At 42.7% G+C, this 22,619-nt stretch overlaps 1 protein-coding gene across 1 annotated transcript in view; it reads right to left on the bottom strand.

The window, feature by feature from the left end:
• The window catches only part of SV2C (synaptic vesicle glycoprotein 2C), a 241,488-nt gene that overhangs the window by 88,660 nt on the left and 130,209 nt on the right, over nt 1-22,619 (bottom strand). The window contains exon 4 of the mRNA XM_003785923.2: nt 17,595-17,746. Coding sequence (XP_003785971.1) covers nt 17,595-17,746 — 152 coding nt within the window. The remainder of the gene's footprint in view (nt 1-17,594; nt 17,747-22,619) is intronic.

The raw sequence follows: 22,619 nt of genomic DNA, 5'->3' as shown, positions 1-22,619 counted from the left end.
CCTGGCCATTTTTTGGTTGCAGCCATCATTGTTGTTTGGCGGGCCGGGTTGGGGATTCGAACCTGCCACCTTAGGTGTATGTGGCTAGCGCCCTAGCCGCTTGAGCCACAGGCGCCGAGCCGTGAGGATCTCTTGAGGCCAGGAGTTTGAGGTGAGCTGGGGCAACATATGGAGACCTTGTCTCTACAAAAAATAAGAAAAATGAGCCAGCTATGGTAGCATGCCTATAGTCCCAGATACTTGGGAGGTCAAGGCAGGAGGATTGCTTGAGGTCAGGAGTCTGAGACCAGCCTGAGCCACCCCAGCATAGTGGTGCATGCCTATAGTCCTAGCTGCTCGGGAAGCTAAGGTGGGAGCCTCTCTTGAGCCCAGAGGTTTGGGGTGATAGTGAGCAGTGATTACACCCATAGCATTCTAGCCTGGGGAACAGAGTGAGCTCCTATCTCAAAAAGAAAAAATAATTAATCTGACATAACTACAGTACAATATGGAAAGCAGGAAACTGACATTAACCCAATGCGTACGTATCGTTCCACGTCATCTTCTCACACGTGCAGATTCATGTAACCACTTCGTGTTATTCCATTGACACCACGTTCTCCCTGATGGGACTCCTGAGGAGTCGTACCCACTCCCTCCCCGACCACTCCCACCGCTGCCAACAATTACTTTGTTCTCCATCTCTGCATTTGTCATTTCTAGAATGTTGCATACACATGCATTTTGAGATTGGCTATTTCACGCAGCAAAATGCCACTGGGGTCCACACACCTGTTGCATTCATAGTTTTGTTTTCTTTCATTGCCAGGTCGCAATTCAGTGGTCCTGTGGGATATTTTGGTTGTTTCCAGTTTGGGGCTGGTACAAATAAAGTTGTATGGGCCATGATGCAGAAGTTTTCCCATGGACGTAAGTTTTCCTTTCTCTGTGATAAATACCCAAGAGTGTGATTACTAGCTAATACATTAGGTGTATATTTAATTTTCTAAGAAAAGGTCAAACCATTTTCCAAAGTAGTTATATTACCTTTTGTTTCTACTAGCAATGCATGGAAAATGTTTTCTCTGCATCCTCACCAAAATTTAGTATTGCCATTAATTTTTTAAACTCTTTTTTTTTTTTCTAATTTTTTGTTTGTTTTGAAATAGGGTCTCTGTTACCTGTGCTAGAGTGCCGTGGTGTCATCACAGCTCCCTGCAACCTCAATCCCCTGGGCTCAAGCAATCCTCTTGCCTCTGCATCCCAGGCAGCTGGGACTACAGGTAAGTGCCAGCACACCCTGCAGATAATTCTTCTTCCTTATTTTTTTAGAGATGGGATCTCATTCCTGCTCAGGATGGTCTCAAACTTTTGGCCTCAAGTGATCCTCCTTTCTCAACCTCCAAAAGTGCTAGAATTACAGGCATGAGCTACTGCACTTGGCCTTAAATTAATTTTTTATACTATAAAATGTATTCACTACTTTTTCTCAAGGCAACCCCCAACATCATAGCTGTTGGGTTGGGCACTGTATCTTCATACACTGTGGGTACAGGTGCCTACTCCTCTTCCGCAGAGCACATTCTTCAGGATTTGTGGGGGATCTAGTCTGCCAGGGAGGACCAAGGGCCTAATCACCTGTGATCTGAGGACTGCGGAAATCTGATATGCTCTGGAACGCTTCAGAAGACTCACATGGCTGGGGCTTTCCAGAGCCTTGTCTGTGTTCTCTGAAACCAACATATAATGGCCACACTAGCCCAAACTATACATCCCCTCAAATGGGCCCAGGTTCTCTTCCCGACACACGTTAGCCTGTGCCAAGCACATTATCTGAAGGAGGGCACTGGATAACTTGTCTAGGCTGTCATGCTTGGGTAATTATGACTTACTACAGCAGGTGGCATTCGTAAGGATTGCATCTTGCAAAGAAAACTCCCCCCTTGTGACTGAAGGAGGCAGTCCAAGGCTGGTAGGCGGCTCACAGTCACCATCCAAGGCCTTAATTCTTTTCTTTATCAAAAATCAAATAGTATTAAAAGTTCCTTGGTGCACTAGAAACTGACCTTGTGTGATCTGGGCTCATTTTTCTTAAACTATAAGTGTTTTCTTTGGTCTGAGTGCTGAGATTTTGAGTTTGGCTATGTCAGCCATCTAAGGGAGGAGTCCCTTAATTCCTGCCATTTTCTGAGCCTGGTTCTCCAGCCCTCTTGACCATTTTGTAAGCTACCCAGTACCCTTTCAACAAATTCTTGCTCTAATTAAGTTAGGCAGAATGGCCTTCTTCTGTTACTAACATTCAAAAAGCTGAGTGACACAGAAGGGCCATGCTTAAATTATGAAATGCAACAACATTCCTGAAAGAGTTTCCAGAGAAAAGGAAACGTCTCGGTGCAGCCGAGACAGCCTGGCCTTTCCTCAGCTCCTTCCCACCCTGACTCCTATTTTCCTTGTTGCTCAGAATAGAGGCAATGGTGCATTTCCAAGACTCCCTTTGTGTAGAAATTCTGGCCAATGAGACGAAAGTGGATTTGTATGGGACTTCCAAGGAGACTTTTTGTGGGGATACAGACATATTCTTCCACATCTGCCTACTTTGTGCTGCCTCAACTGTAGACCTATTAGTTGGAAAGCGCTAAGCCTGGAGGAACATTGAGATGAAAAGAATTAGGGCCTTGGATGGTGACTGTGAGCCGCCTACCAGCCTTGGACTGCCTCCATCACTGGCTTCTTTTACGTGATTAAAAACAAAACAAAACAAAACTTGTATCTTGTTTATGTCCCACCAATTTGATCTTTTTCTTTGTATTCATTCAATTCCAATTTTAACTGCAGTGAATGGAATGTGGGATCCTGGAGACAATCTGGGGTCCAGTGATTTCTGAGGACTCAAAAGGAAGCATTAGTTGATTTCCAGCTTCTATGCTCATATCTACCTCGAAATCATGGTAGCTACAAGCCTTGTCACTGGATGTTGTTACTTTACATGCTAACATATTTTGATACTTGTATTTTGAAACAATTGGTTTCATTTATAATCCCATTTGCTTTACTGTCTGCATATAAAAATGTTATTCTGGAAAGAGGCCTATAGGCTTCACTTAACTACCTAAGGGACAGATGGCATTGAGGCCACAAGCCCTTACTCTACAGTGTCACCTGTCCCCTGCAGTGTTATCAGCAAGAGAACACAGTTCTTCACATTAGCACAAGAGCAGGAAATTGCCATACTGTAAAGACCTGCTTACATGTCTCCCTCTAACCTTGACTCCACCTGAGGCCAGCCTGCCCCAAGCTGACCTTTAAACTGAGGGCTGATCTTTAACTGGAAGGCTGCTTTCTCCTTTAGCTGCCCACTCTGTCCCCCACCCACCCCACCACCATGTCTTTTTTACCAAACTGTCTCTGCCTCTTCCCAGAGATTCCAGCTGGGTTAGAGGCTTAGCATCTTTGGGAACAACATTTAAGGGAAGGTGAGCACAGTGCACCATGTCTTTAAAAGCGTGTTGTGATGCACACATTTTGTAGCTACATTTTTGGTTGTTGTAGCAACTATTCGTGAAACATTCCAAAGACTTCCCCAGCTCTGAAGCAGCGATTTAATCCCTTTCTCACTTTTGGAAGGTGATTTTTCAGCTTAATGCATATGCCCTCTTCTTAGAGGAAGGCAAAAGGTATGGGCCTGCCTTACTGAGAGCCGAACAGAGCCCAGGGAAAGATTCCTCTATGGGAAACCTCGCTGCTCTGTACAAAGTCCCAGCCTAACCAGAAGGGTGATCCCAGGAGGCATTAGCCAAAAACAAAAGCAAACAAACAAAAAAACCCCAACAAAAGCATGCTGCTCAGCTTTGGGCAAGTTTATTTATTTTTCATTAGAAGTGAACAAATTAAGGTGGTAAGACCTCTGAGATCAAATTTTTGTCCTGTCTCTACCGCCTTGCCAACTACTCACAGAACGGATCATGTGCTCCTTATGGTGAACTGATCACATAATTGTTCTCCTGCCTTCTTGAAAGAGAGAAAATTATGTTTTTACCACTAATTTAGCCATACGAAACTCTTCTCATTACCCTATCTGGGTCTGCTATTTACAGCTGCTATCTGTAAAAGTGCTGTCTCCTTGTACTTTGCGTCAGTCTATGCTGGAGAAATCCTGAATAGCTTATGTACAAGACTTTGACAATTCTATATTATTCTGAAACCTTGCTTCTTTGGTTTGGGGCCCCCTGGGCATCACATCTGGCTGTGAGAGTTCTCCTTTGAGCTGGCTGTGTACTGAAAACCTTTCAGAGTTTCTTCCCCTGCCCAGTCCCCCCTTTTTGGTGAGGTTTCTGTGAGTGAAGCCTGTTAGGTGTACATCCTGCAGCTTATTGGCTTAAAATGTACTCCCCTTTGGTGTGGCCTCTTTGCGGCCCCCAGGGAGAAGGAGAAAACCAATAGTGCAGCTATTTTGATACTGAATATTGACATATGTCTTTGAAATAAAGAGCCAGTCTCTCCAACAACAAGAACAGTCTATCTCCCCATTCTAAGGTCATGCGTGTAAGATGACATGCCTGGTATAATGCCTGGGACACAGAGCCTCTCCACAAGTGACTGACTCCTCCCTCTTTCTGGAGCTCTTGAATGTGAGAGTTAAGATCTCCACCCCATGAAAATTGGCTTAATTTATAGTAGGGGAGGCAGCTGCTCTGATTTCACTAAACAAGCCTCAATCGTCAGAGGGAGAATGTTGAAAAGTGCTTTCCCAGGTCTGTGCAGGACTGTTAGTCCCTAAAGAAAGTAAATTCAGTGGGCGCCAAAAAAGGTATACACACTTTGGGAAAGGAAAAAAGCTGTATTAAAATTGTAATAGTCAATATGCACGTTTAACAAAAGATGATTACGAGTCATGTTTGACTGCTGCAATTACCAGAGGTGCTCAAGTGGTTACCATCCGCGTCCGGACACTCATGATAACATGAATTACTGCTTAAGCAACACTGACCACAGTGTCCGCTTATATCTCTGCGGATGTCGTTTCAATTTCTTCCTGAAGTACCACCAGAGCAGCTGGTTTCTATGGTACCACCTCCTCTAAGTTTCTCCATAGGTGGGAGTCTTGGGGTGTTAATTCAGGAGAATTGGGGGAGACTCTGCACCTCTTCGTCCTATCCACTGTCCTGGCAAATTCTCATCAAGGTCAGTCATGTCTTGGTGCATATTTGGATCTTGGTGTGAAAACTTTCCATTTTGCTGTTTTAAGAATGCACTTGTTCTGCTGACTCCTGTCACGTGCACCCTGTTTGGTAGACTTCTGTGATGAGCGTGTAAACTATTCCGACTCCACAGCAGAAGCCCAGGACTTGTTGCTGTGCACGGCTTTCAGATCTTGCCTTGTGACCATCACACGCAGCACCGTGTGTCTCGGACTTATCACAGATGCGTGTAGTTGTCAGGCGTGGGAAGGTTCTGTTGCATACTCACGCCTCCTTTGTCATCATACTTCACCAACATTCTCGAATTTTAAATACCACTTCAAGATGGTGTTAAGCTCCTCAGTGACAAGCTTCCTCCTGTCACTGTCTTTGACTGTCCTGCCTGTCTCATGGTGACGCCAGCATTCATTGGATCTATGCCATCTTTTGAGTGAACGCCACACTACACATCTCTACTAGTTCAATTCAACCTCAAAAACTAATACATGGCTAACAGCTCTTAACAGGTGTATACATTTTTGGGCACCCCTGGTGGGTGTCTTTCAGGTCTATCTGCATCTAGCTGATAGCTGTCTCCCCCACAGGCTTTTTATTACCCCTATAAAATAAAGAGGAGGAGAAGAGAGACAGGAGGGCTGGAGCATGGGGAGCTGGCTTGTGGTTATGCGTCAGTCTGTGAGACTTCCCCAAATCACGCGCTTCTGTGTACCATGAACAATGAAGCTGACTCCCTCAAAGAAATGGCTGTGCTTAAACCATAATAATGCATTTTTAATCTCATGTGTATTTCTTAAGCTCTTAAAGACTTTATCACTGCTTGCTTGGCTGATAGATCTTATTACTGTATAAGGAAAAGTGAACCAAAGTGAAGGAAATTTGAAGCCAAGGGCTCCCTGACCCCCAGCACAGCGGGCAGAGAACACCATGGCGTACAATTCTGCCCGGTACCTTTCTACTTTCTCATGCATCTCCACAACTTCAAATGGTAGGTGAACAGCTGAGAAAACATGGTTAGGAAAAGGTGAGTACATTATTTTTAATCTTCCTCTTTTAAAATCTTCCTCCCCAACTCCAACTCAGCCCCAAATGAGACTATGCTTAAGGACCGTAAGTGCAGGCACTAGGCAAAGTGACCACTTTTTTTACACAGACCTTTGATTATATAGCAGTCTTGGTAGGTAACACCATTAGTATTTGTCTGTTTTATAGATGAGGAAAGTGAGCACCGGAGAGCCTAGGTAATTATCCCAAAGGTGGTGAAGCTAGACAGTAGCACAGACGGCTTAGAACCAGGGCCTCCCATCTACACCTGTGCTGTTAACCACTCTGCCTAAGGCCTGACTCCAGGCCTTTGGACCCCTTGCTATTGAGACAGCTGCCTCTGCTGCTGCCTGTGGAATCCACAGGCTGGCTGGTGTGTACACTGGCAGACTGGGCTTGTCAGATTCTCGTTCTTTCTACCTGCAGAGGATGGCACCATGGCCTTGACAATAGGTCCTTATATAGAATGGGCCCTTTGAATATTAATTTACCCAACAAACAAATGGCTGAAGGATTCTGATTCACTGGGGTCCAGATAGTCATGGCTTTATGGTTTTATTTTTTCCTTGATTCTTTCTAATTATTTTAACTTTTTTTTTTTTTTTTTGAGACAGAGTCTTACTCTGTCCCCCCCGGGTAGAGTGCAATGGAGTAATCATAGCTCACTGCAATTCAAATGCCTAGGCTCAAGTTATCCTTCTGCCTCAGCCTCCAAGCAACTGAGACTACAGGTGTGTGTCTCTACACCTGGCTATTTTTTTTTTAAAATAGAAATGGGGTCTTGCTCTTGTTCAGCCTGGTATTAAACTTCACTCTAAGTGATCCTTCTGCCTCAGCCTCCCAGAGCACTAGGATTACAAGTGTGAGCCACCATAATGACTTGCTTATCCCAACTTTCATCTAAGTTTTTTCTTTTCACTGACTCTTCTGATCTTTCAAACCCTAGGAAAGTCCTAGCTTTGTAATACCTTCTCTCTCTTTTGCTGTAGCTTCTGAGCTCATGTTTGGGCTGCTTTGACTGTCCAGGTATCCCATGTAGGACATAACTCTGATAACAACAATAGCTATGACTTTTGAGCACTAATTACACACTGAGTGTCCTGCCATGATTATTATGCGTCATCCTCATCACAGTAGTGACTTGGAAAGTGGGCTGGGTGAGATAGAAAAGCTTGACAGAGCTCACAGAAGCAGCAGGGCTGAGACTCAGAGTGCCCCTCAAATCACACATAGCTCTTTCTCCTGGTCACGGTGCCTCCCCTCTCGCTGAACACCTGCCGGGTTGAGGAAGTGAGAATCCCTTCCTGCTTCCTTCCTCCAGCAGACAGCTATCACCTCTCCCCTCTTCTTCACCCCAGGTTCGCCACTAGGGAGAAAGAATATATTAACCTCATATACCTTGTCATCAAAGGAAGCAGAGAGATTTGGGGCAGTTGGACAACCTTGGGAATATATGTTGTCTTTAGCCCAGACATCTCATTGTGGCTGGGGTGGGTATGGCATGGGCTTTGTGGGTGCTCCCAGACTGGCCCTGTGCTATTTGCAGTGGGCTGGACAGAGGCTTTGGGCTGTGCTAGGTGCTGAGTCCAGCCCAGTGCTCTGTGGGCTTTCAGAGCTGAGGCCTTTCAGGTTAAAAGGAGAACCTCCCCACTTAGCTAATTGAGCTTCCTTGCTGCATGCTGTAATGTGCACAGTGGGGGAGAACTCCTCATCTGACGTGCACACAAATTTAGAAGAGAACATGATGACAGAGGGTTTAATGGAGCAGACAGTGTCGCAGACCGGCAGCAACTGCAAAGCCTGGGCCTAAATGAAAGCTCTTAGCCGAAGAGGAAAGTGCCTATGATTCAGCTCTCTGTTCCCATTTCCCCTGCAGCAATGGGGCTTCCATTAATGGCTGATGTGTCCTGATTATTAGAGAGCTTGGGGAGAGGGAGGAAGTGGAGGAAGGGTGGCAGAGAACATTTGCGCATGAACTATCTGTTCTTGAAAACATTGCTTTAGCCAGGTGGTGGCTCACACCTATAATGCCAGAACTCTGGGAGGCTGAGGCAGGAGGCTGATTGATTGAGCTCAGGAGTTAAAGGACCCCCTGAACAAGAGTGAGACCCCTGTCTCTACTAAAAATAGAAAAACTAGCCAGGCATTGTGGTGGGGGTCTATAGTCCCAGCTACTCAGGAGGCTGAGGCAAGAGGATTGCTCAAGGCCAAGAGTTAGAGGTTGCTGTGAGCTATGATGATGCCATGGGACTCTACCTAGGGTGACCGAGTGAGACTCTGTCGCACAACCAGAACAACAACAACAACAACAAGAAAGAAAGAAAAGAAAAAAAGAGAGGAAAAAAAGAAAACATTGCTTTTTTTTTATGAACTGGTAGCTAATACCCACTCTAAACGCCTGGGACTGGAGAAAGCTGTGGGAACAGGTCAAGAAGAGCCTTGTCTTCTAACTTGTCTTCTAAATTCCCAGTTTCTGCTGGTGCAGGGACATTCCTTTCCGGGTTTGCTAATTCTCCTCCCTTGCTCTAGTGGACTGCTCTGTGCCACAGGGTAAGAAACAGGAAGCCCAGAAGCTTCTTAATGCAGCCCATAAAGAAGGTGCTAGTGTAACGGAGCCATGCCCTCTGTCGCCAGAGGCCTTGTCAGAGCTGGGACAGGTGAGTTTATGCTGGGAAACTTCAGATGTTGGCAACTGTCTGTCTCTGGGGAAACCTTCAACTCTAAGAGCAGTGACATGAAGAGAACCACCATCATTGTCAGATGCTGGTACAAAAGCCAGGTCCCTCTCAGCAGGCCAGGCTGACCCCACTTTCGATCTTGGAAGTTCCTGGCCATGGCCCATGTCTTAACTCACCAGCCCTTGGAGCAATCAAACACCCTTCCTGATGTTGTGGCTAACTTCCCAAGAATCCCTCCAGATTTCCCTCCAGAATCCTTGGTGACCCACTCAAGGTCCAGTCTGCATCAAAGGCTTATCTGGGGCCAGAATTCAAGTCTCATGACATCAGACTTATGCTTTGAGCACTGATGGCTCTGCCACAAATACAGAAAGGTGACACCCACAGACAAGCTCTTCTGCCCAAGAGCCTTCCGACCATGAGTGTTACCTATCATTTGAAATGTGCATGTGATGTGGATGTCAATTACTGATTCCTTCTCTCCAGAGCAAAGCGTGAAGCGGGTGAGGTCCCAGCTCTGAGACACTCTATTACGCTCCTGTGATCCTTTCCTGCAGGGTGAGAACTCCGGACACTGGTGGTGGTAGACATTCCAGGGACCAACTGTTTCTGTGGGTTATGGCTTCATTTATACAATGGAGAATTTAAGAGGGAACATACAAACTTTATGTTTTCAGAGTCTGTAGGGAAAGTGGACGGACTTTTAGACCCTTATCTATTTTAAGTTGAGTGGGAAAGTGCATTAGTGTGGATGAAACCAACAAGCTGAAACTCAATCGCCAACTGCCATTTGGGTCAGGCTCATCTTCTCTTTATCAGCATGCACAGCCCTCCCTGTATAAAATCAAATCTTAAGGGCTTGGCACAAAAACAGAGTCTGAGATTGCTAACTGGGAGGGGCAGGGAGTTGAACAATCTCAACTCTGGCTGTGTGTTAGAATCACCTGGAGGGTTTGAGAACTACTGGTGTATCTCAACATAGTAAGTGCCATAGATAACAGGCCCAAGCCCACAGCGCACATGTCCAATGGTGAAAATTCAAAAGATTTTCCTCTGAGATCAAGAACAAGCCAAGGATGCTAGCTCTTGTCTTCCTATTCAGCATAGTCCGGAAGTCCTACCCAGAGCATTCAGGCAAGGAAAGAAAGAAAAGACATCCAGATTAAAAAGGAAGAAGTAACACTGTCCCTGTTCACAGATGACATGATCTTATATATTATTGAACTCTGTTAGACAACCTAATGAGGTTTATTTTGAGCCAAATATATGGTGAGCCTACCCTGAAAAGCCACACAAAAGAGGCCTTGAACAAATGGTCTTGCCGTGGTTGGGTTGCAGTTTGGTTTTATACATCTTAGAGGGACGGGAATTACACATAAAATCACAAGTCAGTGCATGGAAAGTGTGCATTGGTTTGGCCCAAAAAGGTAGGACATCTCCACAGGGCCTTACAACTGGTGGGTTTAAAAATCCTTTGATTTGCAATTGGTTAAAGAAATGTAGCTTTGTCTAAAGCCTTGGACCATTTAAAACTAAGATGGGGAAATCTGTTTGTTAACCAGAGATAAGCCACCAGACATATGCCATGATGTAAGTGATCTGCTAAGTATTAATAAATGGATAATCTAGGTCATCAACTCTCATGGCCTTAGGCCTATTACTGGTTTTGTATCTTATTATTATACAAAGAATAATTCCAAAGGGTAGAATGGACCTTTCCTTTCTTTCATGGCTGGCATCTCAGCTTTAAGTTATTATGGGGGTTCCCTTAGCCAAGGTGGGGTCCATTCAGTCAGCTGTGGGGCTTAAGATTTTATTTTAGTTCACAATATAGAAAATTCCAAAGATTTCACCAAACAACTGGTAGAACTAAAAAATGGATTCAATAAAGTTACAAGATACAAAAGCAACAAACAAAAATCAGTTGTATTTCTATACATGAATAAGAGACTATTTGAAAAAGAAATTATTAAAACAATCTCATTTATAAAGGCCTAAGTATTTTATCTTTCTTGGTGAATAAATTTAACCAAGGAGGTAAAAGATCTGCACCCAGAGAACTATAAAACACTGATGAAGAAAACGAAGAAGACACAAACAAATGGAAAGATATCCTGTCTTTATGGATCAGAGGAATTAATATTACTGATACCACCCAAAGCGATCTATGGATTTGGTGCAATCCCTATGGAAATTCTAGTGTCATTTTCCCAGAAGTAGAGAAAACAATCCTAAAATTGGTGTGGAAACACGAATGACCCAAATGGCTAAAGCAATCTTGAGCAAGAAGAATACAGCAGGATATATTACACCCTCTGATTTTAAATGATATTACAGAGTTACAGTAATTCAAATAGTGGAATACTGACATAAACACAGATGCACCAGTGGAATAAATCCACGCATAGACAGTCAACTGATCTTTGAAAAAGGCACCAAGAATGTGCAGTAGGGGAAAGAATAGTCTCGTCAGTAAATGGTGCTGGGAGAATGGGATGTCTGCATACACAAGCATGAAAATAAGACCTTCTCTTGTATCATACACAAAAATCAACTAAAAATGGATTAACGACCTAAAGGTAAGACCTGAAACTGTAGACTTATAAAACTCTAAACCATAGAGATGTAGATGTACACACAGACACACACAAAGTGGAATGTTATTCAGCCTTAACCAAGAGGGAACTCTTGCCATTTGGAACAGCGGGGACGAACCTGGAGGACATTATACTAAGGTAAACAAGCCAAAGGCAAATACTGTATGATCTCACTCATGGGTAGATCTAAAGAAGTCAAACTCAGAGAGAGTAGAAGAGTGGTTACCAGGGGCAGAGGGAAGGGGAACACGGGGAGATGATGGTCAAAGGGTACAAACTTCCAGTTCTAAGGTGATAAGTTCTGCAGAACTAATGTCGGTCATGGTGACTACAGTTTCTAAGACCCTACCACCTTGTGCACTTGAAACTTGCTAAGAGAGCCGATCTTAAGTGTTCTAGCCCCCACACAAAAGATAACAATATGAAGTGATAGAGATGCTAATTAGCTTGATTGTGTAATCACTTCACAATGTATGCATAGGTCATCAAAAGGTCCAGTTGTGCACATTAAGCATATATAATTTTTATCCATCAATCACACCTCAGTGAAACTGGAAAAAAAGAAGAATAACAGCTCTTGATGCTGAGTCCCTAGCTTAGGGAATCTGATTTGATTGATCTGAGGTAGGCTTTAAGCCTGGGTATTTTCAGGATAAGGGAAAAATGCTAAACTTATTAAAAAGTGTTTATGAGAAAACGTGACATCCATATAGCAACATGCACAAATCTTCAGCACCCAGCTTAGTGATTTTTATGAGGGAATACCCCAGAAGGACCCCACCCAGTTTAAGATATAGAGCGTCAGTATTACTCCAGAAGTCTCAGCACAGGATTTTTAAACTTAAAAAAAATAATTAAAACTCTTCAAGTTGTAAGAGTATAACAGCAAGGGCATTTTAAAAGACATCCTTTGTTAATTCTAATTTGCAGGAAGGATTGATTGAAATACTCTGTTGTTTTTGCTGTGCTTCTGGCCATGGAAAGCCTTCAACAAAGCAAGAGAATAAAATTTTATTTATTTATTTATTTTTTGAGACAGAGTCTCACTATGTCATCTTCAGTAGAGTGCTGTAATGTCGCAGCTCACAGCAACCTCAAACTCTTGGGCTTAAGCAATTCTCTTGCCTCAGCCCCCCAAGTAGCTGGGACTACAGGTGCCTGCCACAATGCCCAGCTATTTTTTTTTCTTTTTTGTTATAGTTGTCATTGTTGTGTAGCAGGCCCAGGCCAGGTTTGAACCCACCAGCTCCACTGTATGTGGCTGGTACCCTAGCTGCTGAGCTACGGGCACCAAGCCAAGGGAATAAGATTTTAATATTTTTCTGGGCATAGTGGCTCATGCCTGTAATCCTAGCCCTCTGGGAGGCTGAGGTGAGTGGTTTGCCTGAGCTCATGAGTTTGAGACCAGCCTGAGGCAGAGTAAGACCTGGTCTGTATAAAAGAGCTGGCATTGTGCTGGGCACCTGTAGTCCCAGCTCCTTGGGAAGCCGAGGCCAACATAAAAGTTGATGTTAGCCTCAGACATTTAATTCTGCTGTGTCGTGATGTTTTTGTAACTTTTCATGCATTGTTTATGGTTTCCAACCATCCCTCATTCCAGTTATGTAGGAGTTGGTCAGCCCTTATTGCTATACACAGGAAGTATCTTAAGTGTATTTTGGAAAAACAAAGGTGGTGTTTACTCTTTGTGGGTCAGCCATTGGCTGACTAGTGGCAAGACAAGAGAGAAAATGTGGGGCCATCCACAGATCAAGGCAGGGATGTATGAAGGGCAGGGTCTGAGGGACTGAATCCCTACTGAGAAATGAACAAAAATAAAAACAATCATGCCGGGGTTGGTGGGCACACGCAGACTGCAGAAGCCAGTCTGAATTGCGAGCTTAAGGCCAGCAGGCTGAGCGATGTGGTGGGAAGGGTCATGAAGGGTGCGACAATAAGCCCAGGGAGCCAGGGACCCATGCTGTCATCACAGGCTGCAGAGAGCAAGACTGGCCTGCAGGAAGGCTAAGAAGTAATCCAAAATCGAGAAGAAAAAAGAAAGAAAGAGAAAAGAAATAATCCGGTTGCCATGTGGAGTCCTGTGTGGGTCCCTGGCAGAGGTGGCTGTTTGATTTAAATTGCACGAGGGCTGCCTGTGGCAATGTGGGGAAAGCTGCATTCCGCCTAAGCCCCGCATTTCCTTTTCTCCCTAAACATAGTTCCTCTAAAGCAATTCCTGAATGGCTTTTCCATCAGAACCATGAACTGCGTGGGGCATAAGTTAGGTGCTGTTCTACAGAGGAAGGTTCTGAGTGTGGCTGAGATCCTCAGGTCCCAGACAAAGGAGAAAAATCCTCTCTATTCCTTGGATGGCCACAGAAAACAGAAAAATCTCCTTGATTCCTCACGGTTGTTACGCAGACCTGCCTGTCTGAGGGCGCCTCTGGCCCAGAGGCAACCAGGGTCTAAAGATGAGAAACCCATGAACTTGGCACCTCAAACTCAAATGTTCAGCAAAGAAAAGTTCTCTTCAGGCCAAGCATCCAATTCCTTATGTCTTGTTTTTCTTCTTAAACACAATTTTGGTTTTCTTATAACTTTTTAAGTTCCTCAAAAGAAAGAGCGTGACACCATGAATTTTGTAACTTGGTATGGTCACCAAATTATAATGCATCTGTGTAGTAAAGGCTGTGGCTGATTTTAGCAATGAGTCAAACTCACTAAGGTTGTTTCCTAACAACTATGTTTTATAAGGAAAAATTGCCCTGTTGTAAAACAAAAGCACAAATATAGAAAATGAGCAAAGTGTGAGTTTTTGAAATCTAATTGCTTAGATTGATTAGATTTTAGACATCAGAGAGTGGGGGTTTTGAAGTCACACGTGGTTTTACTGTACATAGTGACCTATTTTGCAGACTTTAGCCTGTTTGCACATACTCACACACAAGCACACAAATGTAACCAGAACACCTTCCTTGCTTATTGAATTTGATTCCTGGATTTTGTTGACTTTTCCCTGAATTTCACTGTTTAAGCCACTCAGAACCTCTTGCTTCTGGAGGAGGATGGAGGGTATTTCTCAGAAACATGAAAGCTGTAAAAACTCGGGGATGGCAAGAATAGCAAGTGCTGAGGAGGAGATCTCAGGAGCATGGACAGGTAAAGTCACCTGTGAAGTTCTGCATGTCCATGGGCCATCAGAACACAGGATCTTTTTCTTGCTCCTATCCCAGTGCTGAGCTGCTGGAAGAGGTGGGCTAAGCTTTGGGCTGGGCCCACAGGGTGGGAGTAAAGACATTTGTCTGATATGTATGACAGCCTCATGTTGCCTTATATGCTGGTGGTGATCTGTGTATCTTCTGACCTCCCCTTAGGCTGAAGGCATGGGGCGTCCCCAGAGTAGACCGTACATAGGAAACAAATGAAATCATGGCTTGAGAAACAGCAAAATGCAAAAGCGTTTGATACTGTGTTTTATAGTAAGAAACATATATGTTGGTTTTCATCCCTGGTTCGTGATCAGAGCTCCTAATCCCTTGGAATTTCCTGAGGGATAGAAGCATTTTTTATTCTAATGAGGTGACTCCTTTTGGGTTCCTAGATAGGAGCTGGTTGTCAGAAAGACCCAGCTATGACCACAAGCTGGGAGCTTTCAGCCCCAACCCCCACCCTCTTGGGAAGGGGAGAGAAGCAGAAAGTGGAGTTAAAAATAATTAATCATGCCACTTCTAGTTTTTCAAAATTTCTACCCGCTATTGCCTTTTTGTATGTGGCTTTTACATACACTTGTGCCTCAAGGGTTCTCTCTTACCTCCCTTTACTTGGGCTAATTCTAACACAGCCTTCAAATTTCAACTTTCATTCATTTGTTCACTCAATCCCACCGTTCTGGGAGGGTCCCTGTGCTCGGTTTAATTCTCTGCTGTCACCATCTTGAAATCCTCAGCAGTTTTTGAACCAGGAGCCCTACCTTTTTATTTTGCACTGGGCTGTGTACACAGCCCACCCTGCTGGTCATCTGCCAGGCACCACTGCCCTGGTGTTGGGGCTTCGGTGAGGACAAAGGAGGTGGCACTCAACTAGTGCAAGAGGTAGCCATCCATCAAACAACCAGAGAAGGAATGTACAATTACAGCTAGATAAATGCTCCAAGGGAAAGCTATCACATGGGAATTTGGTTTAGTCAAGGAAGTTAGGGGATTCTTTTCGGAGGAAGTCGGTGTTTACTTGAGTCTGAAAGGGGGAAAAGTGAGCCAGGCTTTCTAAGCACCCCCCGACCCCCATCCCAGCACACATTGGTTTCGCTCCTCGGGTTCTATTTTCTCAGTGCAACCCAAACTTCTCTTTTTTATAATGTTTATTAATATTGTAATTAATTGTGTACTAGTCATCTTTCTGAAGATGCCATAAGGCCACAGGGCGTCTCCCTTTTCACCATGTTATCCTCCATGGCACTATGCCTGGTATTTAGTGAGAATTCAAGCAAAAAATTTAAATGAAAAGATCATTGAATTTTTAGTGTTATCTCTGCATGCATAATTAACTTTTCCCCCACATATAATTCAGTAGCTTTTTATTTTAAATTTTTTTTGTAGAGACCATGTCTTGCTATGTTGCCTAGGCTAATCTCAATCTCCTGGCCTCAAGCAATCCTTCCTCTTCAGCCTCCTAAAAGCACTGGGATTATCAGCATAAGGAAGTGTGTCCAGCTAGTATCCTGCATTTTAAAAGATATTCGCACTAGGAAAATGTTTCCCTTTTTTTCATTTCTTACAAACTTTATAAAATGGCTAAATCAAAGGCTTTGAAAAATTATCTGCATGTTCATGTTCAGAATAAATCTGAGGGGAAAAAAATTAGAGGTAAAGAGATTATGTTAGGAGATAATAGGTATAAAGTGGAGGAAGGTTGGAATTAATAGTATTAATTTACTTATCTAGCAACATTTATTAGGGACATACTGTAAGTCAGGCACTGTATTAGACATTGGCAAAACATAATAATTAAAAAAAAACCCAAATTGATCATACCTATCTGATTTTTATAGATGTTTTATAGGATTTTTATAAAAGTTCCAGAACCATGGGGAGAGCTTTTAGGTTGCTGAACACAGGTGAAAGTGCTTGACAGGTGGTAAGCCCGGGAAAGTCACTGGAGCTCCTTACCCCACCACATATCTGTCCTGTTCATCTCTGCATCTGGCTGTGCCTCCGTATCCTTTGTGATATCTTTTATAACAAACTGGTAAATGTAAGTTAAATGTTCCCCTGAGTTCTGTGAGCCATTCTAGCAAATGATCAAACTTGAGGAGGGGGTTGTGAGAATCCCCAATTTATAGCTGGTCCATTAGATGTTCTGGAGGCCTGGATGTGCAGGTGGCATCTGAAGTGGGAGGGTCTGCTGGGACTGAGCTCTTCATCTGTGGGATCTGACTGCAATCCCAGGTAACAGAGTGTCAGGGTTGAGTAAACTCCAGGATGCCCATCAGCTATCTTGGATAGCTGGGTATCAGAGAACTGGTTAGTGGGGAGAAATACTTCCACACAGTTCGGTGACCAGAGGACTGTCAGAGTATAGTAGATACAAATATTAATAGCCCTTTCCTGATTATATTCATTTAGTGTCTGCATTTAATTAATTAATTAATTTTGAGACAGAGGCTTACTCTGTCACCCAAGCTAGAGTGCTGTGGCATCACTGTAACTGACAGCAACCTCAAACTCTTGAACTTGAGCGATCCTTCCGCTTCAGCCTCTCCAGTAGCTGGGACTCCAGGCAAGTGTCACTATGTCCGGTTAGTTTTTCTAAAGTAGAGACGGAGTCTTGCTCTTGGTTAGGTGGGTCTCAAACTCTTTAATTTAAGGGACCCTTCCATGCTGGCCTCTCAGAGTACTAGGATCACAGGCACAAGCCACCATACCTGGCCTTAGTGTCTACATTGCAGACAGTCTCACTTTATACAGATCTCTGTATAGAGGGGAAAACTGGTCACTACAGAAGAGAGAAATATGATGATGGCAGTGTTGTTCTCAAACCAGCACACAGAAGAGAAGAAAGAGATGGGAATGGAAGCAGAAACACAACCAAATGACCACTGGGCCATTGCAAGGCCAGCCTCTTACCGTAGTGTGGGATGATGGCCCAGGCCATGGCAGAGGCGTAGATGCCACCGATCATCCAGAACATGCAGAGCCAGCTCAGGTGCTCGCCCCGCTTCTCCCGGGCCAGCACTTCAGCAAAGTAGGAGAACACAGTGGGAATGGCTCCTCCGATCCTGCCAAAAGGTACAGACAATACATGAAATTGGGGCCTGGACAGCAAATGTGAGATGCAAAGAGCAGAACCAAAGCAAGGCCTGACAACACATGCTCTTTCTCTATCCCAGAATATCAAGGAATGTATAGTTCCTATCATTTCATAACTTAAAATTATAGTCTCCATGTTCAATATAGATCTATCATTCCTCTAAAACTTGAACCTGCCATTAAGCTACATGACCCAAAGGTGGTAGTGGTGCCCTTCGCGTGTGGTTTATAGAGTTTTGCTTGAGGATTTGATGAGTTCTCTCCTCAGTGTTGTATGTTCTACATGATGCTTATCAAAAATTACAACACTTTGGCATAATCTAGTGAACATTTTAATTAATTCATTTTAAAAACAAGATTTTTTGCCATGTTCTGCTCATGATGTAGGGATTGGAAACAACTTCAAACACTTCTGGGGGCTGTCTATAATCTATACTTGCTCACTGCTACCCCCCAGTAGCTGGTCTTACACCAATCAAGCTAATGTGTAGACAAACACAGAACCAATGGAGTCATTTCCTCGACTGGCTCTAGTCCTGATCCAGTAGACATTATGCTGAATGAGTACATGTGAAAGGGACACCAGGAGAACCAAATAAGGAGCTGATGGTTTAGACACCAAGAGAACAGAGTGCAGTGCTTCCTTCCAGTAGGAACTAATTACAAGAGCTGCTGACCGAGCTCTGGCAAGATGATTCCAACAGTGAGCTCTACTCAGGTTAAGTGTTTTCAAATGAGGGTCTATGGAATCAACATTCATTCTAGAGAAATGAGTCATAGATTTCAACAGAATTTCAAATAGATCTTAAGCCTAAAATTTCAGGAAGCCTCTGAAAGTAAAGTAGTATGAAAAAATATGACTGTCACTGTAAACAATTCCAAAGTTGTACAACATAAGTAGATTGTCAAGATGACACCTAATCTAATAGCTAAGAAGCATCACTGATTCATTTAGGTTCAGATTTCTGTAAGGTAAATGACTATTGACATTTCATGCAAGTCTGATGACAAGGAAACACACGTTTATCCATTTGGCAATAACTATTTTTCTTAGAGCCTTTGATATGACAAAGAAGTACTGGCAGTGACCTTAACAAATGTAATTTAAGGAGAAGCCATTTTTGCAGCAAGCTGCATATACCAAATAAACCACAGGATTTACAATGTCCTTCTGAATCAACTGGGAGGTCAAAATACAGCACCATTTCATATGTTTGCCCCTGTGTGAAGTGATGCCATGGGTATCCATCAGTGGATATGGGCAAACCACTTGGGCCAGTGTTTTTCAATCTGTGTGTTGCAAAATTAATTTAAGTGCAACACAAGTAATCATAAACATAAGTATAATTTCATAAAATTTTTGTGTTATAAAGATTTTTTAAAAATTTATTTATTATTATTATTATTTTTTTTTTTTGTAGAGACAGAGTCTCACTTTATCACCCTCAGTAGAGTGCTGTGGCATCACATAGCTCACAGCAACCTCCAACTCCTGGGCTCAGGCAACTCTCCTGCCTCAGCCTCCTGAGTAGCTGGGACCAGAGGCGCTCATGACAATGCTTGGCTATTTTTTGTTGCAGTTTGGTTGGGACTGGGTTTGAACCTGACACCCCTGGCATATGGGGCTGGTGCCATACTCACTGAGCCACAGGCGCCGCCCTGTTATAGAGGTATTTATAATGTATAATATATATTCATACGTGATATATAATGGCCACAGTATATTTCTTAGTGGGAGTTGCTGTGGAAGGAGTTTAAAATTCATGAACTTAAATCATCTATATCTGTTTTTCTGGTCTATGGTAGCAGTAGTTCTACCTAAAATCTCTTGAGGTGTGAATCTATGTGTCTTCAAGTGCAGCACATCACATGCAGAGACATCTAACCAGGTCCATGTCTACCAGCAAACCATCAAATAGGAAACAAAGGCACACAACAGGTGCTCAGAGCTGGCTCTAGAATGCACCATATTAGACTCATATAGTACTCATGCTTGGCTCCTGGAGGAGTTCTTACCATGCATAGCTAGTTGAATGTAAAAATTTATTTCCAGTATTTTCAGATTTTCAGTGGATTCCTTATAACACACAATTTTAGTGGGAAATAAAATGTCTGTGTCACAAATCATTCAATGCTATTCCTTTCTTTCATTTAATGCAAAAAATCCGATCCTCTGCACCATAAAATCCCAGTCCCCTACTTCACTCTTCAATGCATAAGAAAGAGTCCCAGTTTTTTACTGACATTTTATCTCCTAATTAATGTTTCATCAGGATTCGGAATGTTCTGTATGTAATAGCTATAACTCACACTTGGTGAAGGCACAATTGCACGTCAAGATTTGCCAGGTCCCTCTGAACCAAGATAAATGTACTCCAGTGTGGCTAAAGTTTCAAGTCGAAGACTGCAGACTTGCCTGTCACATTTAAACAAATCATTGCTACATAAGAAAATGCCAACTTTTAGGGACTTATCAGCAATTTAGCTGATTTTAATTCAATGCCTCTTTCTAAAGTGGTTATTTTTGCATGGATGTCTCTCGCAAAGAGACAGTCTGTTTGGAAAGCAGACTGCAAGGAGCTCTAATACTAAGGAATAAATGAGTCTGAAGAATGGTGAAGGATTTTTATTGAAATCTTTGTAAAGTTCTCAAGACTCAGATTTGTAAATCATTCCAAGCATTCACATTTCTTCTTGGGGGCTGATCATCTACTCCTCATCTTACTATGACATCTTCTAAGCAGAGAAAAAACTGTTACTACTACTATTACTATTACTGCTACTACTACTATTACTGCTATTACGATCACTATTACTACTACTACTATTACTATTACTGGTGTTTCACACCTCAGCAGCTCCTTGAAGGCAGGGACTGTATTCATATTTGAATCCCCATTACCTGGCCCAGTAGACATGCACTACGTCCACTGAGTGGTTACTCAAAAGAACTGAATTTCACAGACTCTCCAGTGCTGGAGTTAGCATGTCACGTCTCCTGGAGTAACCTATTCTGGTGACTTAAACATCTCTACTGAATAAATACATGCACCTTACTTCCTGGGACAGTGTAATCATAAAAGAAGTTGTGAGTGTTGGACTGGAAGTTTAGATGGCAACGGAGCCCTCACAGTGTTCCCAGGCTACTCTGTGACTTAGTTACTTTGGTCACTCTTTGACCAGATGACCTTGTTCTGGGGATAGGTCACTTAGAAGTGGCCAAAGGCCATTGAGCCATCCCGCTGGGCACTTCAGGAGCTTCCACCTATGTACCTTTCAGAAAAATATTGCAGAGGCTTTAATTATCATCAATAAAAATATTTAGACAAGAGATAAAGCAAAAGCTTTCCTGTCTTTTACAATATAATTTGGTTCCTATGGTAACTATTGAAGAGAAGAAAAAGCTGCCACCCTCCAGACCTCAAACCTTATAAATTAAAAAGAAAAGAAGTTTCCCCTTAACTATTCTATCTCAATATTACATGTGAGTGGTTAATACATTTCCTTATTTGTTGTTTTATTTATTGACCTTTTATCTTTTTTAAGATATAATTTCTGAGAATAAATGAAGAGATAAAAAATATTTCAATGGCAGCCCTCAAATTCTCATGTATTAGTAGATCTTAAATAGAGCTGATTTTGTGCCCTGCCCCACCCCCTGTAGATCTCTGACAATTTGTAGAGACATTTTTAATTGTCCTAACTCAGGGGGTGTTACTGGCATCTAGTGGGCAGAGGCCAGGGGTGCTGCTAAACATCCTACAATGATCAGGACAGCTCCTCACAAAAAATTATCTAGCTCAAAAATACTAGTCATACAAAGGCTGAGAAACTTTTGCAATGGGAACTTAATGTGGACAATACAATTGATTTTATATTAAAAATCTGTAGCATAAGGCACAAAGTTATCTTTTTCATTATCTCACTGATAACACAGCCTTAAGTCCAGACACTATGAAGAGCTCATTGTTCATTATATAATGATCAGGCCATCATTGCTGTAATCTGCTCAAGTTCATTTTTGATGGAATATTTACAGAAATGAAGCAATGAGATCAGAGTGGTTTTTCCTACCATTGGATATTAAGTCTATTTCATTAGCTGTCCAAAAAATGTCAAATCTTAATTATCCTCAGTAATAGGAGGCACAGAAGGAATAATTAAAATCCATATTCTAGCTGGAAGATTAGTCAGTTTCAAAATAATTGAATTTACATAAACGAAATAGAATGTTAATATTTGGAATTTTAGTATTGGGGTTATTCTCTAAGTTAATATTAATTTTAGGTTTTTGCAACTTTACAGAAATAGAAACTAAAGTATTCTGTATTAAACACATTTCTAGAATAAAGTACAATTCCCTCCCCCTTTTTGCCTGTGTGTTGGCACACACAAAATACCTCCATAGGTCTGCATATGACTCAGTAGCCGTCTGGTAAATATCATGAGACATATTTATTTATTTACCGCAATAATCTAAGGCAAATTAGATCACTATGTAAGGCAAAGAATGTTTTATCTTTACATACAAAATTTATCTTGTGTCGGGCAATGTGAGGCACATAAGTTGTGCAAGTTTAGCATAGCAGGCTGATGGGGTGCCTGATATCTGTCTGCACAAACCTCCCTGGGAAACAGAAAGTGTGGCTGTCCTAATCCCTGCAAATCTCTAGCAGCACTTCCTCTGACTAGGGTGACCAGATGTCCCGATTTTGGCGGGACAGTCCCACTTTTTAACAATTTGTCTCGCGTCCAGCGGCGTTTTAAAAATGTCCCGATTTTTGGAAAGAGTGCACGAATGGGCTGGAGAACAGGAAGGGAATATACCGTTTTTGGCTGCCA

Source organism: Otolemur garnettii, unplaced genomic scaffold (genome assembly GCF_000181295.1).
Source record: "Otolemur garnettii isolate 467f Iridium unplaced genomic scaffold, OtoGar3 scaffold00017, whole genome shotgun sequence".
In the NCBI taxonomy this organism is placed as follows: Eukaryota; Metazoa; Chordata; class Mammalia; order Primates; family Galagidae; genus Otolemur; species Otolemur garnettii.
The sequence above is the reverse complement of the archived record's forward strand: the minus strand, read 5'-3'. Positions and strand labels throughout refer to the sequence as shown.